At 39.7% G+C, this 24577-nt stretch overlaps 2 protein-coding genes across 2 annotated transcripts; both read right to left on the reverse strand.

Annotated features, from left to right (window-relative positions):
* Positions 1–470: 470 nt before the first annotated feature.
* LOC120302068 (vomeronasal type-2 receptor 26-like) lies at positions 471–12683 on the reverse strand. Its single transcript, XM_039329999.1, has 7 exons — positions 12596–12683; positions 7524–7710; positions 6717–7002; positions 5217–6071; positions 2488–2715; positions 1461–1587; positions 471–1369 (listed from the first exon to the last, which is right to left on the reverse strand). The coding sequence occupies exons 1-7, from the start codon at positions 12681–12683 to the stop codon at positions 471–473; spliced, it is 2670 nt and encodes an 889-aa protein (XP_039185933.1).
* A 1496-nt stretch (positions 12684–14179) lies between these two features.
* On the reverse strand, positions 14180–24577 carry LOC120302069 (vomeronasal type-2 receptor 26-like). Its single transcript, XM_039330000.1, has 5 exons — positions 24440–24577; positions 23167–24021; positions 15850–16077; positions 15170–15296; positions 14180–15078 (listed from the first exon to the last, which is right to left on the reverse strand). The coding sequence occupies exons 1-5, from the start codon at positions 24575–24577 to the stop codon at positions 14180–14182; spliced, it is 2247 nt and encodes a 748-aa protein (XP_039185934.1).

The following is a 24577-nucleotide window of genomic DNA, read 5'->3' on the forward strand; positions in this document are numbered from 1 at the left end:
AGTGGGAAGGTAACAGCTTTCTATGCTCCTTTGGCATATAGCCATGCTGGTCACATGACCACAGAAAATGTCTTTGGACAATGCTGACTCCTTCAGCTAAGAAACAAAGATAAGGACCATACTCTAGATTCAGGCACAACTGGATAGGGAAACCTTTGTTTTTAATGTGCATGTGAACTATGATGACCAGTAAAAATAATTTCATACTTCACATAATTCTACATATTGAGTCAGAGATGTCTATCACATACTAAAATATCTCAACACATCAATTTCTGCTTATATTTATTTATATATTTTATGGTACACATTTTAAATTCCCTTCCAGAAGGAAAAAAGATATGACCTACCCAAATCTTGGGGGAAGGGTAGAAATTGCAACATAAAAGACTGATCTAATCGCATATTGCTCTCTGGCTTAAATATGCAAGGGGGGGAGATCTGAACATGGACAAATAAAGGAATCTTTCTTAAAACTTTCTCTTCATGAGATGATGTTTATTGTTAAGTTCAGGTCTCATCACAATGATAAAACACTTAGGAAGAAAGATACACACCAATAAGCCAGCAATAGAGGAGATCATGGAGAAGATCTCCACAGCCAACATATATTTTCCCTTTGTGCTTATATAGGTTGGAATAAAGCACAACCAAACACTGCAGAACACCAACATGCTGAAGGTGATGAATTTGGCTTCATTGAAACTGTCAGGCAACTTCCTAGCTAGAAAAGCAGCAGAGAAGCTAACCAGAGCAAGAAAACCCATAAAGCCCAAAACAAAGTAGAACATAACCGATTCCTCATTGCACTCCATGATGATTTCTTCAGACATTGACTGCATATCAAAATCTGGGTATGGTGGGGATGTTATCAACCATGCAGCACAAAAACATATTTGAACAAGAATGCAAGATAAAAGAATGAAACTGACCATTCTTCCCCCCACCCATTTCCTTAATTTGGAACCAGGTTTGGTGGCCATGAATGCTAGGACCACAACAAAAGTTTTGGCCAATATACAAGAAACTGCCACAGAAAAGATGAGGCCAAAAGCTGGTTGTCGAAGGAGACACACAATCGTGTCGGGTCTCCCAATAAATAGAAAGACGCAAAGGAAGGAGAGGAGGAGGGAAACTAATAGAGTGTAAGTGAGATTCCTATTGTTGGCTTTGACAATAGGAGTGTCTTTGTGTTTCATGAAAATTTTTATTACCAAAATTGTCATTAAAGCAAAGCAAAGAGAAAGAGCAGTCAGACTGATCCCCAAGGGTTCTTCATAGGACAAAAAGGTGATCCGCTTTGGAAGGCACATATTTTTGTCAGGATTTGGATAGTGATCTTCCGCACATGGAGAGCAGTCATCCATGTCTAAAAAAGAACACAGTGGAATTGGTATAGTTGATTACAGATAGTGTTATATTCTAATGGCTTAGTCCCATTATATTTGGAAATTTCCTACCCTTCTCCTTTGAAATTTTACCTTCTGGACACAGATGGCAATCATAGCAGCAAAATGACTCTCCTTCTTTCTTTGTCTTGCTGTATCCTCTCTCACAAGGATCATTACAGAGAGATAAAGGTAATGCCTATTAATTAATGAAAAAAATATTTTAGTATACAAAGGAAAAATGAAGTGCTTAGAGCAATATTGTTACTGTGGAACAAACAGCATGAAATTTGATTAATAAGCGGAAATAGTGTGATGGTATCTTTTTGAGATGTAATTATTCTGAAATAATAATTCATTACTTATCTATCTTTATTGGCACCCGTGGCCTTTCATAAACATAATCCCCACTCTCCAAAGACAATTTCTATGCTTGTTAGTTAAAGATGGTTTTCTTAGCTTCTGAATTTGAATTCCCCAGACTGAGGATATGGACTTCAGCTTTTACTTAAAACCATGAGAACCATTGCCCATAATTAATACAGGGTCAAAATGAAGGGTACAATATTCTATAGGAATAGAAGGATCATTACACAAAGATAGAGGTAATGCCTATCAATGAATGAAGAAGAATATTTTAAGATTCAGAGAGGAAAGGAAGTGCTTGGAGTGATACTGTTAGTGGGCAATCAATAGATTAAAAATAAAGTAGTGTGATAACACATTTTTTTTTGTAACTGGTCTGAAATAATAATGAATTAAATATCTACAATTATTGGTATTTATGGCCTTCTATCTCCACTGTCCAAAGACAATTTCTGTGCTGAGTAGTTAAAGTTGGTTTTGTCAACTTCTGAATTTTGAAGCCAGTTTTTACATCAAAACCATGAAAACCATTGTCCATCATTAACAGAGAGCCAGAATAATGGGTACAATGTTCAATAGCAATTCTTAGAAAAGTAAAAAAATATCTGACTGATATTTTTCCTTTCCCATGACATTTGTACCCCCTGTAGATGAGTCAGAAATGATACTTTGAGACTTTAATCAATAAGAATATTTAAATGAAGGCAGACCAATCTAGATTCAAAAAGCTAACCTGATTAAAGCCTACTGGCCAGGTGGTGGAATCCACAGAAATATTGAAGAACTTGTCTGCTGGAGCTATGGGATCTATTGTTCCAACTTTGACCCTCACGAAGGATTGGTTTGGGAATGTAATCCAGTTGATAATATCAAATCCACCAATGAATTCTCCATTTTTGTCAAAGGAGATCTTTTCACCAACACTGTTGTTGAATCTGACATTTCTCAGAAAAGAATGAACCTGAAATATATTGATATTCAGAAAGGAAAAAATAAAGAACAGGACTGAAAGAGGGAGACATAATTCATATATTCAAAACATTCATATGAATATTTCTTTAAACAAAGAAAATATAAACATTTTTTAAAAAAAATTAGTTGTAGGCCAGTATAAAACAAATGACATAACAATCATTCTAACACAAAGGAAGAGATAACATAGTAGCATACTGAAATAAAATTAACATAGAATTGCAAAACAAAACCTTTGTAGTTTAATTGTGAAAACTACTTAAGCCAGAGGACTTGTAATGAATATATAATAAATACTAAGAAGTTTAAAACTACTATATCATTGTGCTCATGTCACACAATAGCAAGGTTATACTCAAAATCCTACAAGCTAGGCTTCAGCAGTATGTGAACCAAGAACCATAAGAAGTACAAATTATTTTTTTGAAAAGGCAGAAGAAATAGTGAACAAATTGCCAACATTTGCTGGATTATGAGGAAGCAAGTTAGTTCCAGAAAAACATTTACTTCTGTTTCATTGACTATGCTAAAGCCTTTGATTGTGTGGATCACAACAAAGTGTGACAAGTTCTTGAAAGAGCTGGAAGTATTAGACCAACAGAGAAACCTCTAAGCAGGTTCAATAAGCAACAGTTATAACTGGACACGGAACAAATGATTGGTTCAAAATAGGGAAAGGAGTACCACAAGGCTGTATATTTGACCCTGCTCATTTAAACTATATGTAGAGTAAATCATGAAAAACTCCAGGCTGGATAAATCACAAGCTGGAATTAAGATATCCAGGAAAAATATTAACAACCTCAGATAAGCAGACAATATTACTTTAAAGGCAGAAAGTGAAGAGGAAATAAAGAACCTCTTGATGAAGGTAAAACGGGAGAGTGCAAAAGTTAGCTTGAAACTCAACATGAAAAAACTAAGATCATGGCATCTGTTCCCATCACTCCTGGCAAACAGAAGGAGAAGAAATGGAAGCAGTGACAGATTTATTTTCTTGGGCTACAAAATCACTGCAGATAGTGGCTTCAGCCATGAAATTTAGAGAAGCTTACTCCTTGGGAGGAAAGCTATGGCAAACCTACACAGTCACAGAATTGTGGGTGATTAAAAGCAACCATTCCAAAGAAAGCATCTAGAACAGGGGTGAAAAGCTGCAAGCCTATGTGCTGGTTGTGTCACGCGGAAGCCGCGCCCACCCCAGCTCCAGCAACAGGAAAAAAGTTGTGATACATCATGGCACATCACGTGACATGGTGAATTTGACACTCCGATCTAGAAGAAAAAGCAACTACTGCACATCATGTGAATGGAATAGATCATCTCATTCTATGTATTAATGGACTGAATTTATGGCAGAGAGATGGAATGTAGTAAGGAGGTGAAATCTCAGCAGGGAGGGGATATATTTCAGACAAGTAAAAGACAACTCAGTTTGAATATTATGTGTGAGAGAAAGAGGATGAAAACACTCCTTCCTGAATAGTTCACAGTTTATACTGTGGATACATATATATTAAAGTGCTCAGTCTGGCAAGATTTTGTCTATAGCAGTGGTTCTCAACCTTTTTAATGCCGTGACCCCCAACTGGTCGTAAGTCGAGGACCACCCAACCGGTCGTAAGTCAAGGACTTTCCCTGCCCGGGAGCAACGCGCATGCGTGGTGCTGCCCCCTGCGCCATCCAAGGCGTAGCTGGCAAGCGGCAGAGACGGTGCAGGCCGACCACTGGCTGGGCCACCAGCTGCCCCAGTCCAAGGGAGGTAAGGCACCCGCCGGGCCCCACGCGTGCCAGCAACCCTCCCTGCGCCCACCAGCCTCCCAGCTCCCACCCCTGGCCCTCTTTTATTTACATTTTTGGTAGTTGCTCAGCAGGGAGGGGTGAAAACTTCCAGACAGCTCGCCTTCGCTGCAGACAACTTGCAGCACTGTTTACAGAATGGGACTTTTGGTGGGCTCAGCAGGGCAGAGACAGCCTGGACAATTCCTATTGGCTTTTGAAAGCCAATAGAATTAGACTCTATTCAAGAGAGTCTATTCTATTGGCTTTAAAAAGCCAATAGAATAAAAGGGAGTAGCACAGCTAAGGAAAAGGGGGAAAAAATGGTGGACTGCACTGTTTGGCGACCCCCGTGAAATGGTCGTTCGACCCCAAATGGGGTCCCGACCCAGAGGTTGAGAACCACTGGTCTATAGGTATGAAACAAGAAAGAAACCAGCTTGGAATAATCACCATATCCCATTCTAAATTTTGCAGCCAGTTTATTTCATGGACAGTAGTACATTCTAAGAGACATGGTTACAATTTTGTAGGATGCTATTTATAATTTTAACATCAGCATATAAATATTTCAATTGGTTAATCCATTACTGTATCTCACATTTAAACGTAATGTCAATCCCTCAAGAAATTATTCTTCACTAGTGTCTATGGACAGATCTTGCAATTGCAGATATGGTGGTTTCTGTACTACTCTGCTTACAGACTTACCTGCCACCACGCTTCATTACGAAACTGTTTCCTCCCTTCTTTAACAAATCTTTTTCCCCTGGATTTGGATGAATACAGAGATTGCAAAGCATGTGCCACAGCATAGACTGCATTGTAAATATTGTAACTCTGGCCACTCATTAGTGTTTCAAACACAGATGTGGGAAGGCTTGAGATCCTCTCCTGTCCAGTACATTTCTTCCCAGAGATCTCAGTTTTTGAGTTTGCAAAAAAACAATCAAATGCCTGTTCCCAAAAATCTTTCCGAAAATGATCATGCTGGTTGTTGCTGTTTGGATTCAGGTTTTGAAGAAATTCCTGGAAGTCTTGGATCTCCTTTGTATGAACTGCAAAGGATAAAGCACCATGTAGAAAATGGATATCCCAAAATTTATGAACGGCAACTGAGGTGTAATCTGTCTGAGCAGTTATAAGCCAGATCTTATTCTTCTTTGGTATATCCTCCACTTCTGAAAACTGGAGGAAGTTTCTCAGAGCTGATAAGGACTGAATTTCACCATATAAAATTACCACATTAGCAGTGCTGTTCATGAGGACATGGTAGATATGTAGCCCTTCATCTATGGTATCAATAAAATCACTGTGAAAAGCTACACCTTGGAACTCTGCTATGAACTCAGTGCAGATGCCATGCTCAGAAAATGTGGGGAGAATCTCCTGGACAAATTTCTCCCCTTTCTCATCCTTTATTACAAGAATTCCAATCCAGATCCATCTAAAATACAGAAATAACTGCAGGAGACCATTATGTTGGTGGGATTCATTCGGAAACATTTGTTGGAAGAAAACTGCTTGAGTCTCTTTATCCATGACAGGGGCAGAGCCATATATCAACTACAGAAAGATAAACATATGCAGTTGCAAAGGTCTATGTGAGCCTAAAAATTCATTTGCATTTTTGGGTATCTTTGATGTTATATTGTGAAACATTAGGCAACTGGTTGTGTTTATTAGGAAATATCAACCAAGATGTTACTCTTGAGGTACGTATCAGTAAATCCATTTTTGTCGTAGTAGTCTCATTTTAAGTATTTGAATCTTATTTCAGTGTCTGGAATTTGGATATATTTTGCTGTGCCAAATAACCCCACTATCTATTCAGAGTTATGATTACTCATACTGTTATGCTAAATTTATCAAACAAAAATAATATCTAGGAATCTGAAAGGATTCTTAGGAATATCACCAAGATGTCACTATTAACGTATCAGTAAATACCATTTCCTAGAAGTAGTCTCATTGTGGATATATATCAAATTTGAACCTTGGATCAATTTCTAGAATTGGGAAATGTTTTGCTATGTCACATATCCCCACTGTCTATTCAAACTTACTCATTACTCAGGCAGCTCTACTGATCCTATCAAACAAAAAATAATATGTAGGAATCAGAAATGTTTCTCCTTTTCACAGAGAGAAGCATATAGATACCTTTGGGGGTACAGCAGAATGATAGTGTGTGTCTTCAGCACGCCTTACCTGAGGAATTTTGTAGATGCAGAGCACAGTTGCCATGTGAAGAGAGATGTCAGGTGCCCCAATGACTGCAGCCAAGGTATTTGGGACCCCACACTTGTAGTTAGGGATGAATTTTCCCTGAGTGAAAGGCAGAACCATTGAGGCGAAGTAAGTCCAGCTTGGACTAAAATTGCTGTTAAAAATGTGGAAGCCCAACGTGATGTTGGGTAGGATCTGAGGATTTTCATTAATCTGTTTTATAGTAAATGCTAATGCCAGAACATGCTGGTAATTCTGAAAAAATATTCTGTATAGCAATTTTAAAAATCATTAAGAAAAGTCTGCTTCACATTGTAGCACTTGTAATCATTCAGTACAACACATTTTGTGGAATGTGTGAAATAATTCTTATTTCTGTGTTCTTATACATGAGAATGGCCCACTTCCAAACAACAGATTTTAAGAATGACTTATATGCAGAAGGAAATTGCTACATTTTGGCACAGAAATATCAAATGAGAAAACTGATCATGGAAATATATGCTTCCCCTTTCTTAATGATAGTAACAGCTTCATAAATTAAGCCACATTGCTGTATATTAATAGATATTTAGAAGTGATGTGTTATAACATTACCTGGAGACTAAAGTGATGTGTTATAACATTACCTGGAGACTAAAGTAAAATATAACTTCACATAAAATAAACCTAGACATCCTATTCTGGATGTTTCTTTGTGGAATTTTTGCCATTAGAGGAAACATTTCAAGCATCAGGTAACATACCAGCAAGGTTCAGAGCTTGACAATAAATTAATGGTGTACTTACATAAGTCCATCATGAAGTCTCTGAGAAGGGTCTTGAATAAATTTAATGAAATTAGAAGATGCAAAGAAGGCAGAAATAATGCCAGCAATATTAATGTCTCCAGGCTGATGATAGGTATGGTGAATAGGAAGAGGCTGATGAAAGTCACATTGAAGGTCAGGATCCTTGCACACCCCTTCAGGCAATACTATCAACAGTAACTGGATGAATACTAACATCTTCCATGAGTGTCTTCTTTCTGGGTGCAAATGCCTCTGTCTGCCACAAGTTATTTGAAGTGGATCAGACTGACCTATCATCTTGAGATGTTCTTCAGACACAAATATTGAGTGCAACATACTATCAGATCAACTCACAGAGCCTTGGGGCTCCCAACCATGGGTTGGAATATCATGGGGACAATAAATACCATAATTCAGTGTCCCTTCCTCCTATTTTCATGGAGTCCCATAGGATTTGAAAGAGACAAACTAGTTAATTTTTTAATGATAATAACACAGTCACATATGTGAACGTCTTCAAAACATGTGTTGAAGGAAAAGTCTTCATCATGGTTCAATCCAAGCTGGGAATAAACAACATGGCGACTGCTTTAGAAAGAAGATTGCAGTTTATTGAGGAGGAGAGCCCGAGAGGAAGATGGCTCTGGAAGAAAAAAATGAGCATATGTGGGGAGTGGGTTTTTATACCCTCTGGAGCCTTTTGTTTGGAGTTTTTCCTGTGGCATGAAATTTGACCTTAGTCTGTGTTTACTCTTTAGCATCTGTGGGTTAATCCTATTATGTCCTGTAAGAGAGTCTGGGTGGGGTATGTAGATTTTAGGTGTCTTTGTCTTCTCAATCTTCCAGCTTCAACCTTCCTGAATGGTTTACATCTGCATTTCTACCGGGCTGGTTTCTGCTTGGGAGAGAGATTTGGGGATATTAAGAAAAAACTGGGCATGCTTTTCTGCCTCTTTAAGATCCTTTGAGGAAATACATTTTTTCTGCCCTTTTAATATTTTCTTTTCTGGGGGGCTGACTTTCCACACATGTAAGGGCCTCCAGAGGCAGGAATGCATGGGATGCAAGACAAAAATAAAATCATTAGATCCATAAATCAAAATAGAGATGTAAATATATGTATCGGTAAAAGCATTACTTTACATCTATTCTATTCTATTCTATTCTATTCTATTCTATTCTGTTCTGTTCTGTTCTGTTCTGTTCTGTTCTGTTCTATTCTATTCCATTCCATTCCATTCCATGCCAGGCCATGCCATGCCATGCCATGCCATGCCATGCTATGCTATGCTATGCTATGCTATGCTATGCTACGCTATGCTATGCCATGCCATGCCATGCCATGCCATGCCATGCCATGCCATGCCATGCCATTCTTCCACTACACTAAACCACACTACTATCCATTCTCTACTCTCCATTCCATTGCAATTATGTTTGTGCATTCTTCCAGAAATTTAGAAGTTTATTACAATACTTAATTGTCATGTGTTCTACTGTTCAAGATTGCATATGATGCAGTAGAATGCTAATTTCTGAAGACTTCATTGGAAAACAGAGGAATGACAGTGTGCTAAGCATACAGCAGAATGTAGATTGGTTTACTAGCCACAGAACAGAAGGGAAAAAAAATCAGCTTTGGTAAGGGCTCAAACCGTTGTTTTCTTCATATAACATGCTAAGTACAGCTCACCTTACTCCTTGCTGCTCACCTTACAACTTTAACTGAGTGCAGAATAATGGTCATAAGTCCAGCAAAAAATCATAAATGATGTTTGCATGACTTTGAGATGTTGCAAGCACTCATAAATGTGGGCTCCTTGCTGAGCATTCAAAATGTGGTGATGTCACCACAGGAGTTAAGTAGCCCTGGAGATGTCCATTGTAACTTTGAATTGTCACTAAGAAATTGTAACTTGAAAACTGCTTTTAGTTGCAGGTGTCAGTGGTCAATGAAGGAAGTAGGTAGTTTTTGCCACAGTCTTTCAATCCAATACCCTTCAGATTTATGAAAACAGCACTGAGCAACCTCAGGAGGTATAATGTATTTGGCAGAAAGTTGGAGCTCTGGTGGAATTTATTTGAATTTACTAGGTTTATTTTTGTGTCAGAGATTTCATTGGAGAAAACACATTGCCAGCTGAAAGATCTTTTAAATTTACCCCCTATTTTAACAGAAAAACAAAACAACAGAATTGGAGGAGACCTTGGAAGTTTTCTATTCCAATCCCCTGCTCAAGAAGAAAATCCTATACTATTTTGTAGGTGACCACTAAACATGATATGCTTAAGAGATTTCCCTCTGTCTGATTGCTTCAGAAACAATTCATAGGCTTTCCATGTTTAAACAAAAGCCTTAATTGTATTTAAGCCTATTTCTTTTTACACATTATAGGATGCATATGAATTAAGGTGACCAGGACAGACAAATTTATAATTCACATTTAACCTATAAATTTAGTCAGAGCTCAACATCACATACTGAAATATGTCAATAAATCAGTTTGAATTTTGTAATCTCCAGACTGATGAATCTAGTACACTGGCTTGCAGCTTTTACTTCAAAACATGAAAAACATTGTCCATAATTAACAGAGTAAATGATACAATATTCAATACCAACTACAGATATATATTTTTTCCTTCCTAGGGACATTTGTTGTCATGGTTCCGGCTAATGAAACACTTCAAAGAACTTCCAGGCATTGATTTCCCTAAAAGTCTTTTATTGCTTCAAAATGTCAGCACAGGCATAACGAAGTTTATGCTAAGATCTAAGTTCTCTTCCTCTGAGCAGTTAAATTATCAGCATGTTCCCTCCCTAAACTAGCTGTCATATATCACATTATCCAATTAGCCTCTTTCTTTCCCAGGCTTTACCCCCACCCTCTAAGCTCTGTATTAACCCCAAAAATACCAGACAGTTCTGCATATTGTCAAAGCAAGAATATACAGTATTTGCAGCATTGATATTTGTACTTAGCCTAGTCGGAGATGATGCTCTGAGACCTTCATCAATGAAGGCACTTTTTTGCTATATAAATAAAGCCAGATCAATTTAGATTCAAACAGCTAACCCAATTTAAGCCTACTGTCAATGTCGGCCTTTTTGGTGCTCCGACTGATAGCCAACAGCAAGAACGAAAGTCTTGCGGTAGTCCAAATTACAGTATAACCTCGGCTTTCTGGCAGTTCCACGATGAAATCCATCACTATATCTTGCCATGGTCTGTTTGGGTTGGCTACTGGTTGTAGCAGCCCTAGGGGCTTCCCTGTGTGAGGCTTTGAGGTGGCGCATACCGGGCAGCCTTTGACATATGTTTCCATGTCCGTCCACATTCGAGGTCACCAAACCTGACATCTGGCAAAATGTAAGGTTTTCAGAAAACCAAAGTGGCCTGTTTGTTTCACGTAGTGACAATGGTGCAGTACTCGGGATCGCATTGCCAATTTCTACCATGCCAAGCTAGGCCATCTTGCTCTGTCAGTACTCCCAGATTATCCAGTAACCAAGGGTCATCCAGGAGAGCTGCTTTTAGGTCGTTGTCAAGACCGGTTGTCACCAAACGGGAAACTGCCTTCGCCTCATCCTGGCTATAAGGGAGCATGATTGCTTGTATTATCTCCTCTCTCCTACTGTCATACTGGGGTAACCGGGACAAAGTGTCTGCCAGGAACTTCTATCCCCCTTGCATGTACTTGACCTGAAACTGAAACCGGTGGAAATACTGCACCCACCTGACGTGTTTGGGAGACAACCATTGGAGGCTTTGCAGTACCTCCAGGTTTTTATGATCAGTCCAGACCTCAAACGGCTCCCTTGCCCCTTCCAACAGATGCCGCCAGGTCGATAAGGCCCACTTTACCGCGAACACCTCTTTCTCCCAAATAGCCCATGCTCGTTCAGTTTCCGTTAGCTTCTGGGAGGTGTAAGTGCATGGCTGCAACATCTCATGGCTGTTATGCTAGAGTAGAACCGCCCCCACAGCCACATCACTGGCATCGGCCTGCACCACAAACGGCTTTCCCGGATTGGGTGTAGTAAAATGGGCTCCCTTGCGAACAGGAGTTTCAATGCCTCAGAAGCGTGCTGGCACTCTGTTGTCCAGGCCAACGGTTGTCCGGGATGTGGTTTTGTTCCGGGTACGCAACAAGTCCATCAGAGGTAGGGCCACCGTGGTGAAGGAAGGGATAAAATGTCTATAAAAATTAGCAAACCCCCAAAAGCTTTGTAACTGACACCGTGTCTTCAATGCCTGCCACTCCAGTACGCTCTTCACCTTATTCGGGCCCATTTCGACCCCCTCTGCCAAGATCCGATATCCCAAATAGTCCAGGCATGATCGATGGAACTCACATTTTGAGAGTTTGACATACAATTGAGCCTGTAACAGCTTTTGCAACATGTAGCGTACCAACCTGACATGGTCCTCCGTGGTCTTAGTATATAAGAGGAATGTCATCGAGGTATACAAGTACCCCAGAGTATAGGTGGTCATGCAACACCTCGCTAATAAGTTGCATGAACACCACAGGGGGCCCTTGCAAACCAAAGGGCATCACCTGGATCTGGTAACTCCCCAAAGGACAGTTAAAGGCAGTTTTCCATTCGTCACCCCCCTTGATTCGAACCTGATAATATGCTTCCCTGAGGTCCAATTTTGTAAACACTTGGCCCTTCGCCAAGTGAGCTAGGAGGTCCTTCATCAAAGGAAGGGGGTACATGTGCTCAACATAAACCACATCGATACCATGGAAATCTACATATAGCCAGAGGCCTCCGTCTTTCTTTTCCTGGAAGAGAACTGGGGCTGCTATCTGGGAATGGGCCAGCTGGATTAATCCTCGGGCGAGGTTTTTGTCAATGTATCACTGCAACTCATCCAACTCATGGGGCATCATGGGATACATGTGGGGTTTTGGTAGTTTGGCCCCAGCAGTATATCGATAGCACAGTCAGTAGATGGTAAACTGTCACATTCCTGCTCACTGAATACTTCCGCTATGTCCTTATATACCTCTGGGAAGTCAGAAGTTTTGGGCTAGCTAGCTAGAACCTGGATGACTCACCTGGGGCCCCAGAGGCGGGAGCACCCCTGTGTTGGAGTGGTAGCTCCAAATAGCTTGCCTCTCCAAACTGGTCCCAAAGGATGTCCATCGTGTATTGACCAGTGCTATAGAGTAGCTCCACTCCTCCTCCTCATCTCCGATCACATGTCTCTCCTTCCATCCAGACAGGGCCTCCCCTAGTCCTGACACATGCAGTGGCCAGCCTCTGGCAGTGCAGGGCAGGACATAGTCACCATTCCCCTGAAGACACCGTAGGACCTGTCTGCTGGGACTCACCCACTGGCTCCATGTGCTGCTGGGCCTTTTTCTTGGGCCATACTGCTGGCTGCTCTTCCCCTGCCTCTGCTGCGGCCGGCTGCTCCATTTGAACAACTGGCTCAGTGGCCTCCTGCACTGTCACGACCCCCTGGGTTCCCTCTGCCATCCCTTGCACCCACGAGGAACCAAAGGAGGTGAACAAAAGAAGGTGTGCTGTCTTACTGTTAATGTTGTCCTTTTTGGTGCTCCAATTGATAGCCATCAAGCAGGAACAAAAGACTTGCGGTAGTTTTATTCTGTACAAAGAAAAAGACAGCACTGGGAGTGGATTGCTCCCAGTGCTTTATATAGGCTACATGCACCTGCCCCACCCTCATTAAACTTACACCACCCCCAAAACCACCATCCAGTGCACTGACAGGAAAAATCAGCGAGCTGGAGCGTCAGCATCCTGCAGTCTCATCTGGCTCCTTTCTGTGGCCTTGCAGGCTTTCTCTATCCTCCACATGGAACAGCTGGCCACAGACTGTCTAGGTGTCACACTCATTGGTCATGCAATGTCACAGCTCGCTTTCAGCAATGGAGGACAACAGCTGATGGCCTCCTCCCTGCCGGTGAGTGTTGGCCTCGCAAGGAGAGCAGTAAAAGCAGTGGTGATGGGCGATAGAGCCACGAAGCATGAGGGAAGGCCACGAAGCAGCAACAGAGCCGTGGCCCACCGCTCATCATCCTGGACAGGTTGGCCTCATGCAGTTCGACACCTACAGGCCAGACAATAAATCTTTGGATATCCATTTCCTACACGGTGCTTTATCCTTTGCAGTTCACACAAAGGACGTCCAGGACTTCCAGGAATTTCTTCAAAACTTAAATCCCAAAAACAACCAACAAAATCATTTTCAGAAAGATTTTTGGGAACAGGCATTTCATTGTTTCTTTGCAAACTCAAAAACTGAGACCTCTGGGAAAAAATGTGCTGGACTGGAGAGGCCACCATCTGCCTATTTATAGATGGGTACAAAATGGTGGCCATATTCAGACTGCTGCACAGTCTGGAGATAAACTACTTTGTTGTCCTGCCTTAACAAGGTCTCCACAGTATGGTGGCTTCCATTTTGTCCCACTTACAAGTGGACAGGACAAAATTTGGAACATTGCCAAAGGAAGGAACATTTCCTTCCAGAAGGAAAAAAGATATGACCTACCCAAATCTTGGGAGAAGGGTAGAAATTGCAACATAGAAGGCTGAACTAATTGCAGATTGCTCTCTGGCTTAAATATGAAAGGGGAAAAAGATCTGAATATGGACAAATAAAGAAATCTTTCTTAAAACTTTCTCTTCATGAGATGATGTTTATTGTTAAGTTCAGGTCTCATCACAATGATAAAACACTTGGGAAGAAAGATACACATCAGTAAGCCGGCACTGGAGGAGATCATGGAGAAGATCTCCACAGCCAACATATATTTTCCCCTTGTGCTTAGATAGGTTGGAATAAAGCACAGCCAAACACTGCAGAAGACCAACATGCTGAAGGTGATGAATTTGGCTTCGTTGAAACTGTCAGGCAACTTCCTAGCTAGAAAAGCAGCAGAGAAGCTAACCAGAGCAAGAAAACCCATAAAACCCAAAACACAATAGAACATAACCGATTCCTCATTGCACTCCATGATGATTTCTTCAGACATTGACTGCATATCAAAATCTGGGTATGGTGGAGAGGTTATCAGCCATGCAGCACAAAAACAAATTTGAACAAGGATACAGGATAGAAGAATGAAACTGACCACTCTTCCCCCCACCCATTTCCTTAATTTGGAACCAGGTTTGGTGGCCATGAATGCTAGAACCACAACAAAGGTTTTGGCCAATATACAGGAAACTGCCACAGAAAAGATGAGGCCAAAAGCTGGTTGTCGAAGGAGACACACAATCGTGTTGGGTCTCCCAATAAATAGAAAGACGCAAAGGAAAGAGAGGAAGAGGGAAACTAAGAGAGTGTAAGTGAGATTCCTATTGTTGGCTTTGACGATAGGAGTGTCTTTGTGTTTCATGAAAATTTTTATTACCAAAATTGTCATTAAAGCAAAGCAAAGAGGAAGAACAGTAAGACTGATCCCCAAGGGTTCTTCATAGGAGAAAAAGGTGATCCGCTTTGGAATGCACATATTTTTGTCAGGATTTGGATAGTGATCTTCTGCACATGGTAAGCAGTCATCCATGTCTAAAAAAGAACACAGTGGAATTGATATAGTTGATTACAGATAGTGTTATATTCTAATGCCTTAGTCCCATTATATCTGGAAATTTCCTACCCTTCTCCTTTGAAATTTTCCCTTCTGGACACAGATGGCAATCATAGCAGCAAAATGACTCTCCTTCTTTCTTTGCCTTGCTGTATCCTCTCTCACAAGGATCATTACAGAGAGATAAAGGTAATGCCTATTAATTAATGAAGAAGAATATTTTAGGATACAGAGGGAAAATGAAGTGCTTGGAGCAATATTGTTACTGTGGAACAAACAATATGAAATTTGATTAATAAGCAGAAGTAGTGTGATGGTATCTTTTTGAGATGTAATTATTCTGAAATAATAATTCGTTAATTATCTATCTTTATTGGCATCCATGGCCTTTGATAAACATAATCCCCACTCTCCAGAGACAGTTTCTATGCTGGTTAGTTAAAGATGGTTTTCTTAGCTTCTGAATTTGAAGTCAACAGACTGATGAAATGTAGTACACTGGATTTCTGTGTTTACTTCAAAACCATGAAAACCTTTGTCCATAATCAACAGGGACCCAAAATAAAGGGTACAAAGCTGTTTACAACTATTAGAAAAGTCGACATTCTTACAGATAATGTTTTCTTTCTCCAGTACATTTCTACTTAGTACAAACTTTCTTCAGAGATGATGCTCTGAGACTTTCATTAATAATAACATTTTTATAGTATATAAATGAAGACAGACCAATATAGATTCAAACACCTAACCTGATTAAAGGTGACTGGCCACATGATGGAATCTACAGAAATATTGAAGAACTTGTCTGCTGGAGCTGTGGGATCCACCATTCCTACTTTGACCCTTTTAAAAGACTGGTTTGGGAATGTGATCCAATTGATAATATCATATCCACCAATGAATTCTCCATTTTTATCAAAGGAGATCTTTTCACCCACACTGTTGTTGAATCTGACATTTCTCAGAAAGGAATGAACCTGAGATACAGCAATACACAGAGAGGGATAATGTGAGAAAAGGATAGAGAGTAGGAGAAATAATTTATATGTTCCAAACATATAAATGTAGGACTCTTTAAAGAAATTATAAACACTTTTTTTTAGTTGTAGGCCAATACTAAACAAATAACATAACAGTTATTCCAAAATAGGAGTAGAGGTAAAATATCAGATTACTGAAATAAAATTAGCATAGGACTGCAAAATACATACTACATACTTTGTACTTTAATTGAGAAAGCTACTTAAACCAGATGACTTCTGATAAATATATAAGAAATAGGAGGATGCATAAGGCTACAAAAGTTTAATACTATTCTTACTTCTAAATGGCCTTATACTTACTATTGCCTTGCTAAAGTTTGATTTGAACTATTGCAGTTACAATCCAACAAACTAGAAGCAAGCTAATAACAAAATAAAAGAAAATGTAAATGAAAAGATATAGGTGTACGTATATATGTATGTATGTATGCACACCACATATACAGTAAGATATATTTTTTCAGTCACATTATTTTTTATCCTGTTCTTGTCTTATATATTTGAATATATAATCTTATATTCAAAAGACAGAGAAAAATGGTCATAAGGCATATCAAGTTATGTCAACCTAGATCTGCTCGGGATCATTTCCCTTGGAAAAGTCATTTGATACAAGCCCACATCAAACAAAGAGTATAGGACAGAGAGCTAAACACATTTAGTCTTATAGGATTCTGTTACTATGAAGGTACAGGTAAAGATTTCCTCTGTCCAATCAAGTCTGACCCTAGGGGCAGTGCTCATCTCTGTTTCTTAACCAAGGGAGACAGCATTGTCTGAATACACTTCCATGGTCATCTAGCTGGCATTACATATAGAACACTGTTATCTTCCCACTGAAGTGGTATCTATTTATCTACTCATATTTGCATGCTTTTGAATTGCTACGTGGGCAGTTCTTATTTACCATCAGTTCGTATTTACTATCAGTTTAAATGTGATTGGTTAATTCTGAATACAGCCACATCCCTACTTATAATAGGATGTGCACATTTACACATCTTGGCACTAACAATCTGTCCCAAAAAGATGTACTCTCTGTGCAGAATGATTTCCAAAGCTTGGGGCAGGAACTTAGCAGAATAGGCTGTAGGGTTTCTTTTTCAGAGGTTTTATCAGTATATAAGGAGCAAAATGGAAAAGGCCAGCATATAGCACAATTCAATATGTAGCTAAAGGAGTGATGTAAAGGGGAAGGCTTTGGATATATTAGTCATGATGTCAGTAGCTGGTCCAATGAAAAAATGTACAAAAGAGCTGGTTTGTATCCATCAAAGAAAGGGACTGAGTTACTCAGCTATAAATTCACAGATTTTCTAGAGGAATATTTAAACTAAACAGCAGGGACAGTGAGTTAATTGATATAGAACATCTCTGTCCCCGGCAATCTAAAAACTATAGGGCTATCAGTGCATGTAATATAGATGTGTGTGTGGACAAGAATATCAACCTTGCTGTCAAGCAAAATCAAGCTTTCAATAGTGAGTGCCACACAAAGTGCACTAACCAAATAGCTGGTAAGACAATAGGGGAACTAAGGCACCACACAGGTTATGTAGAAAGTAAACACAGGGTCAGTCATAAAGGATTCAAATGTCTATACACCGATGCACAGAGTATGAACAGCAAACAGAAAGAAAAAATGACATTGCCATAGGTGTATACTATAGGCCACCCAACCAAACACAGGAAATTGATGAACTTTTTGCTAGTCAGCTAACTAAGGTATGTAGGAAGCACATCACAATAGTAATGGGGGACTTTAACTACCCTGACATTAACTGGGAGACAAACTCTGCACCAAGTGGAAGATCAAACAGATTACTGACAAACCTAGCAGACAACTTTGTCTCTCAAAAAGTAGAGAAGGGAACTAGGAGATTAGCCATTTTGGATCTAACTCTCACTAACAGAGATGAAATGATAGAAGGTATTCAAGCCACAGGAACCTTGGAAGGTAGTGATCATGCAATATTGGAATTCAACATTATGGCAGCACAAGCAATAGCACAAGTCCAATAGAGTCTTGGACTTCAAGAGAGCTAATTTCAATAAACTTAGAGAGGGCTTGGGAAGGACTCCATGGATGAGAATCCTCAAGGGGAAAACAACTCAGGAAGCTTGGGAAATTCTGAAAAGCGAGATAATAAAAGCCCAGTCTAACAAAAATACCAACAAAGAGGAAAAATAACAGCTCTTAAAAGAAACCAGCATGGCTGCATAAAGAACTCTCTGATAAATTGAAAGATAAAAAGGACAAGTATAGAAAGTGGAAAGAGGGGGCACATAACTAAGTCAGAATATCAGCAAATAGACTGAGCCTGCAAAGATGAAGTGAGGAAAGCTAAGGCTCATAATGAACTTGCGAGCAAAGTCAAAAATAACAAAAAAGAGCTTCTTTCAACATGTAAAAAACAAGAAAAAAGTGAAGAAAATGATTGGTCCATTAGTGGGTGAAAGTGGCAAGAAGGTGACAAGCAACAAGGAGAAAGCAGAACTATTTAACTCATTTTTTGCATCTGTCTTTACACAAAGGGAAAAAACAGACCAACTTATCAAAAATAGTGCCATAAAAAACAGAATAGAAACACAAGTTAAGATAGGCAAGAAAATAGTAAGTGAGCACCTGTCCAGCCTAGACCAGTTCAAATCACCAGGACCAGAAGGATTACACCCAAAGGTTCTCAAGGAACTGGCAGATGTGATCTCAGAACCACTGAACTATATTTTTTCAAAGATCCTGGAGCACTGGGGAACTACCAGAGGACTGGAAAAGAGCTGATGTAGTTCCCATCTTCAAAAAAGGAAAAAAAAATGGATCCAGGAAATTACAGACCTATCAGCCTGACCTCAATACCTGGGAAGATTCTGGAAAAGATAATCAAACAATGAATCAGCAAACACCTAGAGTCAAACAAAATCACTACTAAAAGCCAACATGAGTTTGTCAAAAACAGATCATGCCAGACAAAACATATTGCATTCTTTAACCAAGTGAAAAAATTAGTGGATCAGAGGAATGCTGAATTTACTTGGACTTCAGTAAGGCAATTGATAAAGTAGATCACAGCCTACTACTCGATAAGAGAGAAAAATGTGGGTTAGACAGCATCACAGATGGATTCATAGCTGACTGACCGGCCGTACTCAGTATGTGGTCCTCATGGAACCGCATCTACATGGAGGGAAGTGTGTAGTGGGGTGCCCCAGGGCTCTGTTCTGAGCCCAGTGCTCTTCAACATCTTCATCAATGATTTGGACGAGGGGATAGATGGGGAACTCATCAAATTTGCAGATGACACCAAGCTGGCAGAAATAGCCAACACTCCAGAAGACAGTCTTAATAATAATAATAATAAATCTTTATTGATTAGCCCTTGGGCCATATCAAAGTGCCATATCAAAGTTCCAGCAACAAATTATTACTAAAGTTTGATAAAAGCAATTTAAAATGAAGTTTGATAAAATACAATTTAAAATGGAATTAGAGTAAAATATGACTTAAAATGAAATTGGAATAAAATACAATCTAAAATGAAATTAAAATAGAGTACAGTAATTTAAAATATAGATAAAATATGATAAAATTATATCTTGGAGTCACCCTTGCAATCTACCCCAATCAGTCCCACATATACAGATCTCAACCGAACCATTTTGTTTAAATACTGTGCTGCATTAAATATTATTTTCAAGTTCTGGCCGCACATAAGGTAAGTTGTTTTGATATGGGGATCCCAATGACTCATTCGTTTGGTATATAGATCAAGGTACCTTCTCTCACTCTCTTGTACAGGCAACAATCAAATAGTATGTGAGCCAGGTCTTCTACCAGGCTTAAGATACAGACAGACTTGAACACTGGGCACCATTTAACAAAATGAAATTGGTGAAAAAAATAAGTTTAGGCAAGAAAAAAACAAATGTAAAGGTATAGTATAGGTGGTACCTTGCTCAATAGTAGCAACTGTGAGAGGGATCTTGGAGTCCTAGTGGACAATCACTTAAATATGAGCCAGCCGTGTGCTGCAGCTGCCAAAAAGGCGAACAGTGCTAGGCTGCATTAACAGAGGGATAGAATCAAGATCACATGAAGTGTTAATACCACTTTACAATGCCTTGGTAAGGCCACACTTGGAATACTGCATCCAATTTTGCTCACCATGATGTAAAAAAGATGTTGAGACTCTAGAACAGTGGTGGCGAACCTATGGCACACGTACCAGAGACGGCACTCAGAGCCCTCTTTGTGGGTATGTGCACTTTCACCCCAGCCCCCCTCCCCACCAGCAGCCCCCCCAGAGAGTCACCCCTGGGCACGGCCCACAAATAGCAGCACAGCCAAGGACATAGTAGCCGAGGAGAAGACTCTGCCCTCACACCCCATCGTGCGCAGATGATGCTGTGGGGCATGGGTGGAGAGCGTGGCTGCCATGACACTGCTGGGCAACCTGGGCAATCTGCTGCTTTGGGTTGTGGATGGCCCTCTGGGTGGGGTGGGGTTTGGGGCACTCAGTCTCTAAAGGTTCACCATCACTGCTTAGAAAGAGTACAAAGAAGAGCAACAAAGATGATTAGAGGACTGGAGGCTAAACATATAAGGAATGGTTGCTGGAATTGGGTATGAGGGGTAACATGATAGCAGTGTTCCAATATCTCTGAGGCTGCCACAAAGAAGAGGGAGTCAAGCTATTCTCCAAAGTGCCTGAAGGCAGGACAAGAAGCAACAGACGGAAACTAATCAAGAAGAGAAGCAACCTAGAACTAAGGAGAAACTTCCTGACAGTTAGAACAATTAACCAATGGAACAACCTGCCTCCAGAAGCAGTGAATGCTCCAACACTGGAAGTTTTTAAGAAGAAACTGGACAGCCATTTGTCTGAAATGGTGTAGGGTTTCCTGCCTGAAAAGGGGGTTGGACTCGATGACCTCCAAGGTCCCTTCCAACTACTACTACTACTATTTCTTCTTCTTCTTCTTCTTCTTCTTCTTCTTCTTCTTCTTCTTCTTCTTCTTCTTCTTCTTCTTCTTCTTCTTCTTCTTCTTCTTCTTCTTCTTCTTCTTCTTCTTCTTCTTCTTATTATTATTATTATTATTATTATTATTATTATTATTATTATTATTATTATCTGTGTATAGAAATGCAGGTGATTCTCAAATACTCTATTAAGACATGGGAACTGTATGCCAGATGAAAAGGGAATATTACAGTAGTCTGAATCTTTTTTTGAATAGTCATGTCATAATATAATTATCAGTCCTTCTTCTTCCACACACAGATTTGTATGGGAAGATCCTCATCAAATGCCAAAAAATGCGAACATAATTGGACTTTCATCACTCAAAGAACTGGGTCTGACTAAATGCAAATAAAGCATCTAGGAGAAAAAATTGCTTCAGCATATCATGTGGAGGGAGTAAATCACCTCCTCATATTTATCTATAGACTGAATTTATGGAAGAGTGATGGAATGTAGTAAGGAAGTGGATTCTCAGGATGAAAGGGATGCATTTCAGATAGGTAAAAGGCAATTCAGTATGGATATTATGTCTGAGAGAACGCGAATGAAGATAGCCCCTCCCTGATAATTCACAGAGTATATTGTACAGTGTTGTGTACAGTATAGTGTTGTGCTTGGATTGGCAAGAGTTTATAGTTGTAAAATAATAAGAAATCAGCATGGAAGAATCACCGTGTGTCATTCTTGGTTCTGGGATTGACAAGAAGTTAATTTCCCAGACAGAAGATATATAGTTAAAATTTTGAACAATGCCATTTACAATTTTAATAGCAGCATATTGTTGGAAGTCAGCACCCACCTACCATCCTCAAGAAGGAAATATTTGGGGGAATATGAAAAAGCAGAATATTATATTTCCCAAAGGAATATAGTAATGGAGAAAGAAAATTTTAAAAGACAGAAACCAGCCCCAGCCCCTCTCCCCCAGGCAGAGGCCAGCTCTGTAGAAATGCAGATTTGACAATCCTATTCAGAAAGGTTGGAGCCAGGAAGCTAGAAGCTGATGAGAGTAGAAAGACAAAGACCCCTAAAATCTACATACCCAGTGGTGAGATTCAAATAGGTGAACAACCGGTTCTCTGTATGGATGCCATTTCCAGAAGTCCATTCTGGGCCTGGGCAACAAAAAATTAGCTACCAGTTCTGACAAAATGGTGCGAACAGTACATACCCTACCCAAACTCTAAAGACGTGACATTTTAGGACATTAGGATTAACCCACCACTATCAGAATACCAAAAGAACATGCTCAGAATCTCAAGTCAAAGTATATGACACAGGAAATACAAAGCCCCTGTTCCATGTGGTCAGCTTTCCCAGACCCACCTTTCTGTCTGGCTCTGCTCTTCAATAAACTACAACCTTCTTTCTAAAGCAGTCTCCATTTTGTTTATTCCTGACTTGGACTGGACCCCAATGAAGATTTTTCTTTCAACAATATGAATATTTTGATTAGTTAATCTATTAAGTGTTTTCCGGTGAGACTGGTCGATCAGGGCAATTTGGTCTACCCCAAATATGGGACAAAGCATACTGCTTCCACTTTCACCTTTCAGCCCCAATCTAGGAGCCTTCACAGGCAATCACTTCTGCAACAGACTATTTATGTGTTAAATTTAAATTTACCAACAAAGAATTAAAGGGAAACTAGTATGGCTATTTTGAGCTATTTAGCTCTCATCAGCTAGCCATGCCCTTCGAACCCAGGCCACTTGTATGTTAGGCAGTTAGTATTAACCTCTAGGCCACAAGGTCTCCTCACTTTGTTGGCTGTATCAAGGGGAAGAGTAAGTGTTTAAATAACTCAAAATAGCTATACTAGTCTCCCTTTAATTCTTTGTCAGTAAATTTAAATTTAACACACAAATAGTTAATCTATTATTACATCTCACTTTTAGGCCTAATGTCAATGTTCCTGGAGAATATTGTTTGCTAGAGTTTATGGACATATGTTGCAACAACAAATATGGTGTTTTCTGCACCAATCTGCTTACAGACTTACCTGCCACCATACTTGATTGTGAAACTGTTTCCTTCCTTCTTTCACTATGTTTTTTCCCCTGGATTTGGATGAATACAGAGATTGCAAAGCATGTGTCACAGCATAGACTGCATTGTAAATATTGTAACTTTGGCCACTCATTAGTGTTTCAAACACAGATGTGGGAAGGGTCTCAAGTCTCTCCTGTCCGGTACATTTCTTCTCAGATTTCTCCATTTTTGAGTTTGATAAGAAACAATCAAATGCCTGTTCCCAAAAATCTTTCCGAAAAAGATCGTGCTGGTTGTTGCTGTTTGGATTTAGGTTTTGAAGAAATTCCTGGAAGTCTTGGATCTCCTTTGTATGAACTGCAAAGGATAAAGCACCATGTAGAAAATGGATATCCCAGGATTTATGAAAGGCAACTGAGGTGTAATCTGTCTGAGCAGTTATAAGCCAGATCTTATTCTTCCTTGGTATATCCTCCACTTCTGAAAACTGGAGGAAACTTCTCAGAGCTGATAAGGACTGAATTTCACCATATAAAATTACCACATTAGCAGTGCTGTTCATGAGAACACGGTAGATATGTAGCCCTTTATCTATGGTATCAGTAAAATCACTATAAAAAGCTACATTTGGGAACTCTTCTATGAACTCAGTGCAGATGCCACGCTCAGAAAATGTGGGGAGAACCTCCTGGACAAATTTCTCTCCTTTTTCATCCTTTACTACAAGAATTCCAATCCAGTTCCATCTAAAGTACAGCAATAGCTGCAGGAGGCCATTATGTTGGTGGGATTCATTTGGAAATATTTGTTGGAAGAAAACTGCTTGAGTCTCTTTATCCAGGACTGGAGCAGGGCCATATGTCAACTACAGAAAGATAAATATATGCAGTTCCAAAAGTCTATGTGAGCCTCTGAAAACGTGAATATGCATTTGAGTCTTGTGAGTGCCCCTGAGCTTATATAATTAAATATGAATTATATTTATTTAGGAATATCAACCAGGATATCACTATTAAGTATCAGTAAATACCTGGAAGTAGTCTCATTGTGAATATTTCAGTTTTGAACTATAGTTCAATGTCTAGAATTGGAGAATGTTTTGCTGCGTCAAATATCTCTACCTTCTGTTCAGTGTGACAATTATTCATGCTGCTATGATGAGTCTATCAAGCAGAAAATAATTTCTAGGAATCTGAAAGGTCTCCCCTTTTTACAGAAAAAAAGCATACAAATGTCTGTGGAAGTAAGGCAAAATGATAATGTATATCTTCAGCACATCTTACCTGAGGAACTTTGTAGATGTCCAATATAGTTGCCATGTGAAGAACAATGTCAGGTGTCCCAATGACTGCAGCCAAGGTATTTGGGACCCCACACTTGTAGTTAGGGATGAATTTTCCCTGAGTGAAAGGCAGCAACAT

The sequence above is a fragment of the Crotalus tigris genome, unplaced genomic scaffold (genome assembly GCF_016545835.1).
Source record: "Crotalus tigris isolate CLP2741 ecotype Arizona unplaced genomic scaffold, ASM1654583v1 scf7180000024422.1470167, whole genome shotgun sequence".
In the NCBI taxonomy this organism is placed as follows: Eukaryota; Metazoa; Chordata; class Lepidosauria; order Squamata; family Viperidae; genus Crotalus; species Crotalus tigris.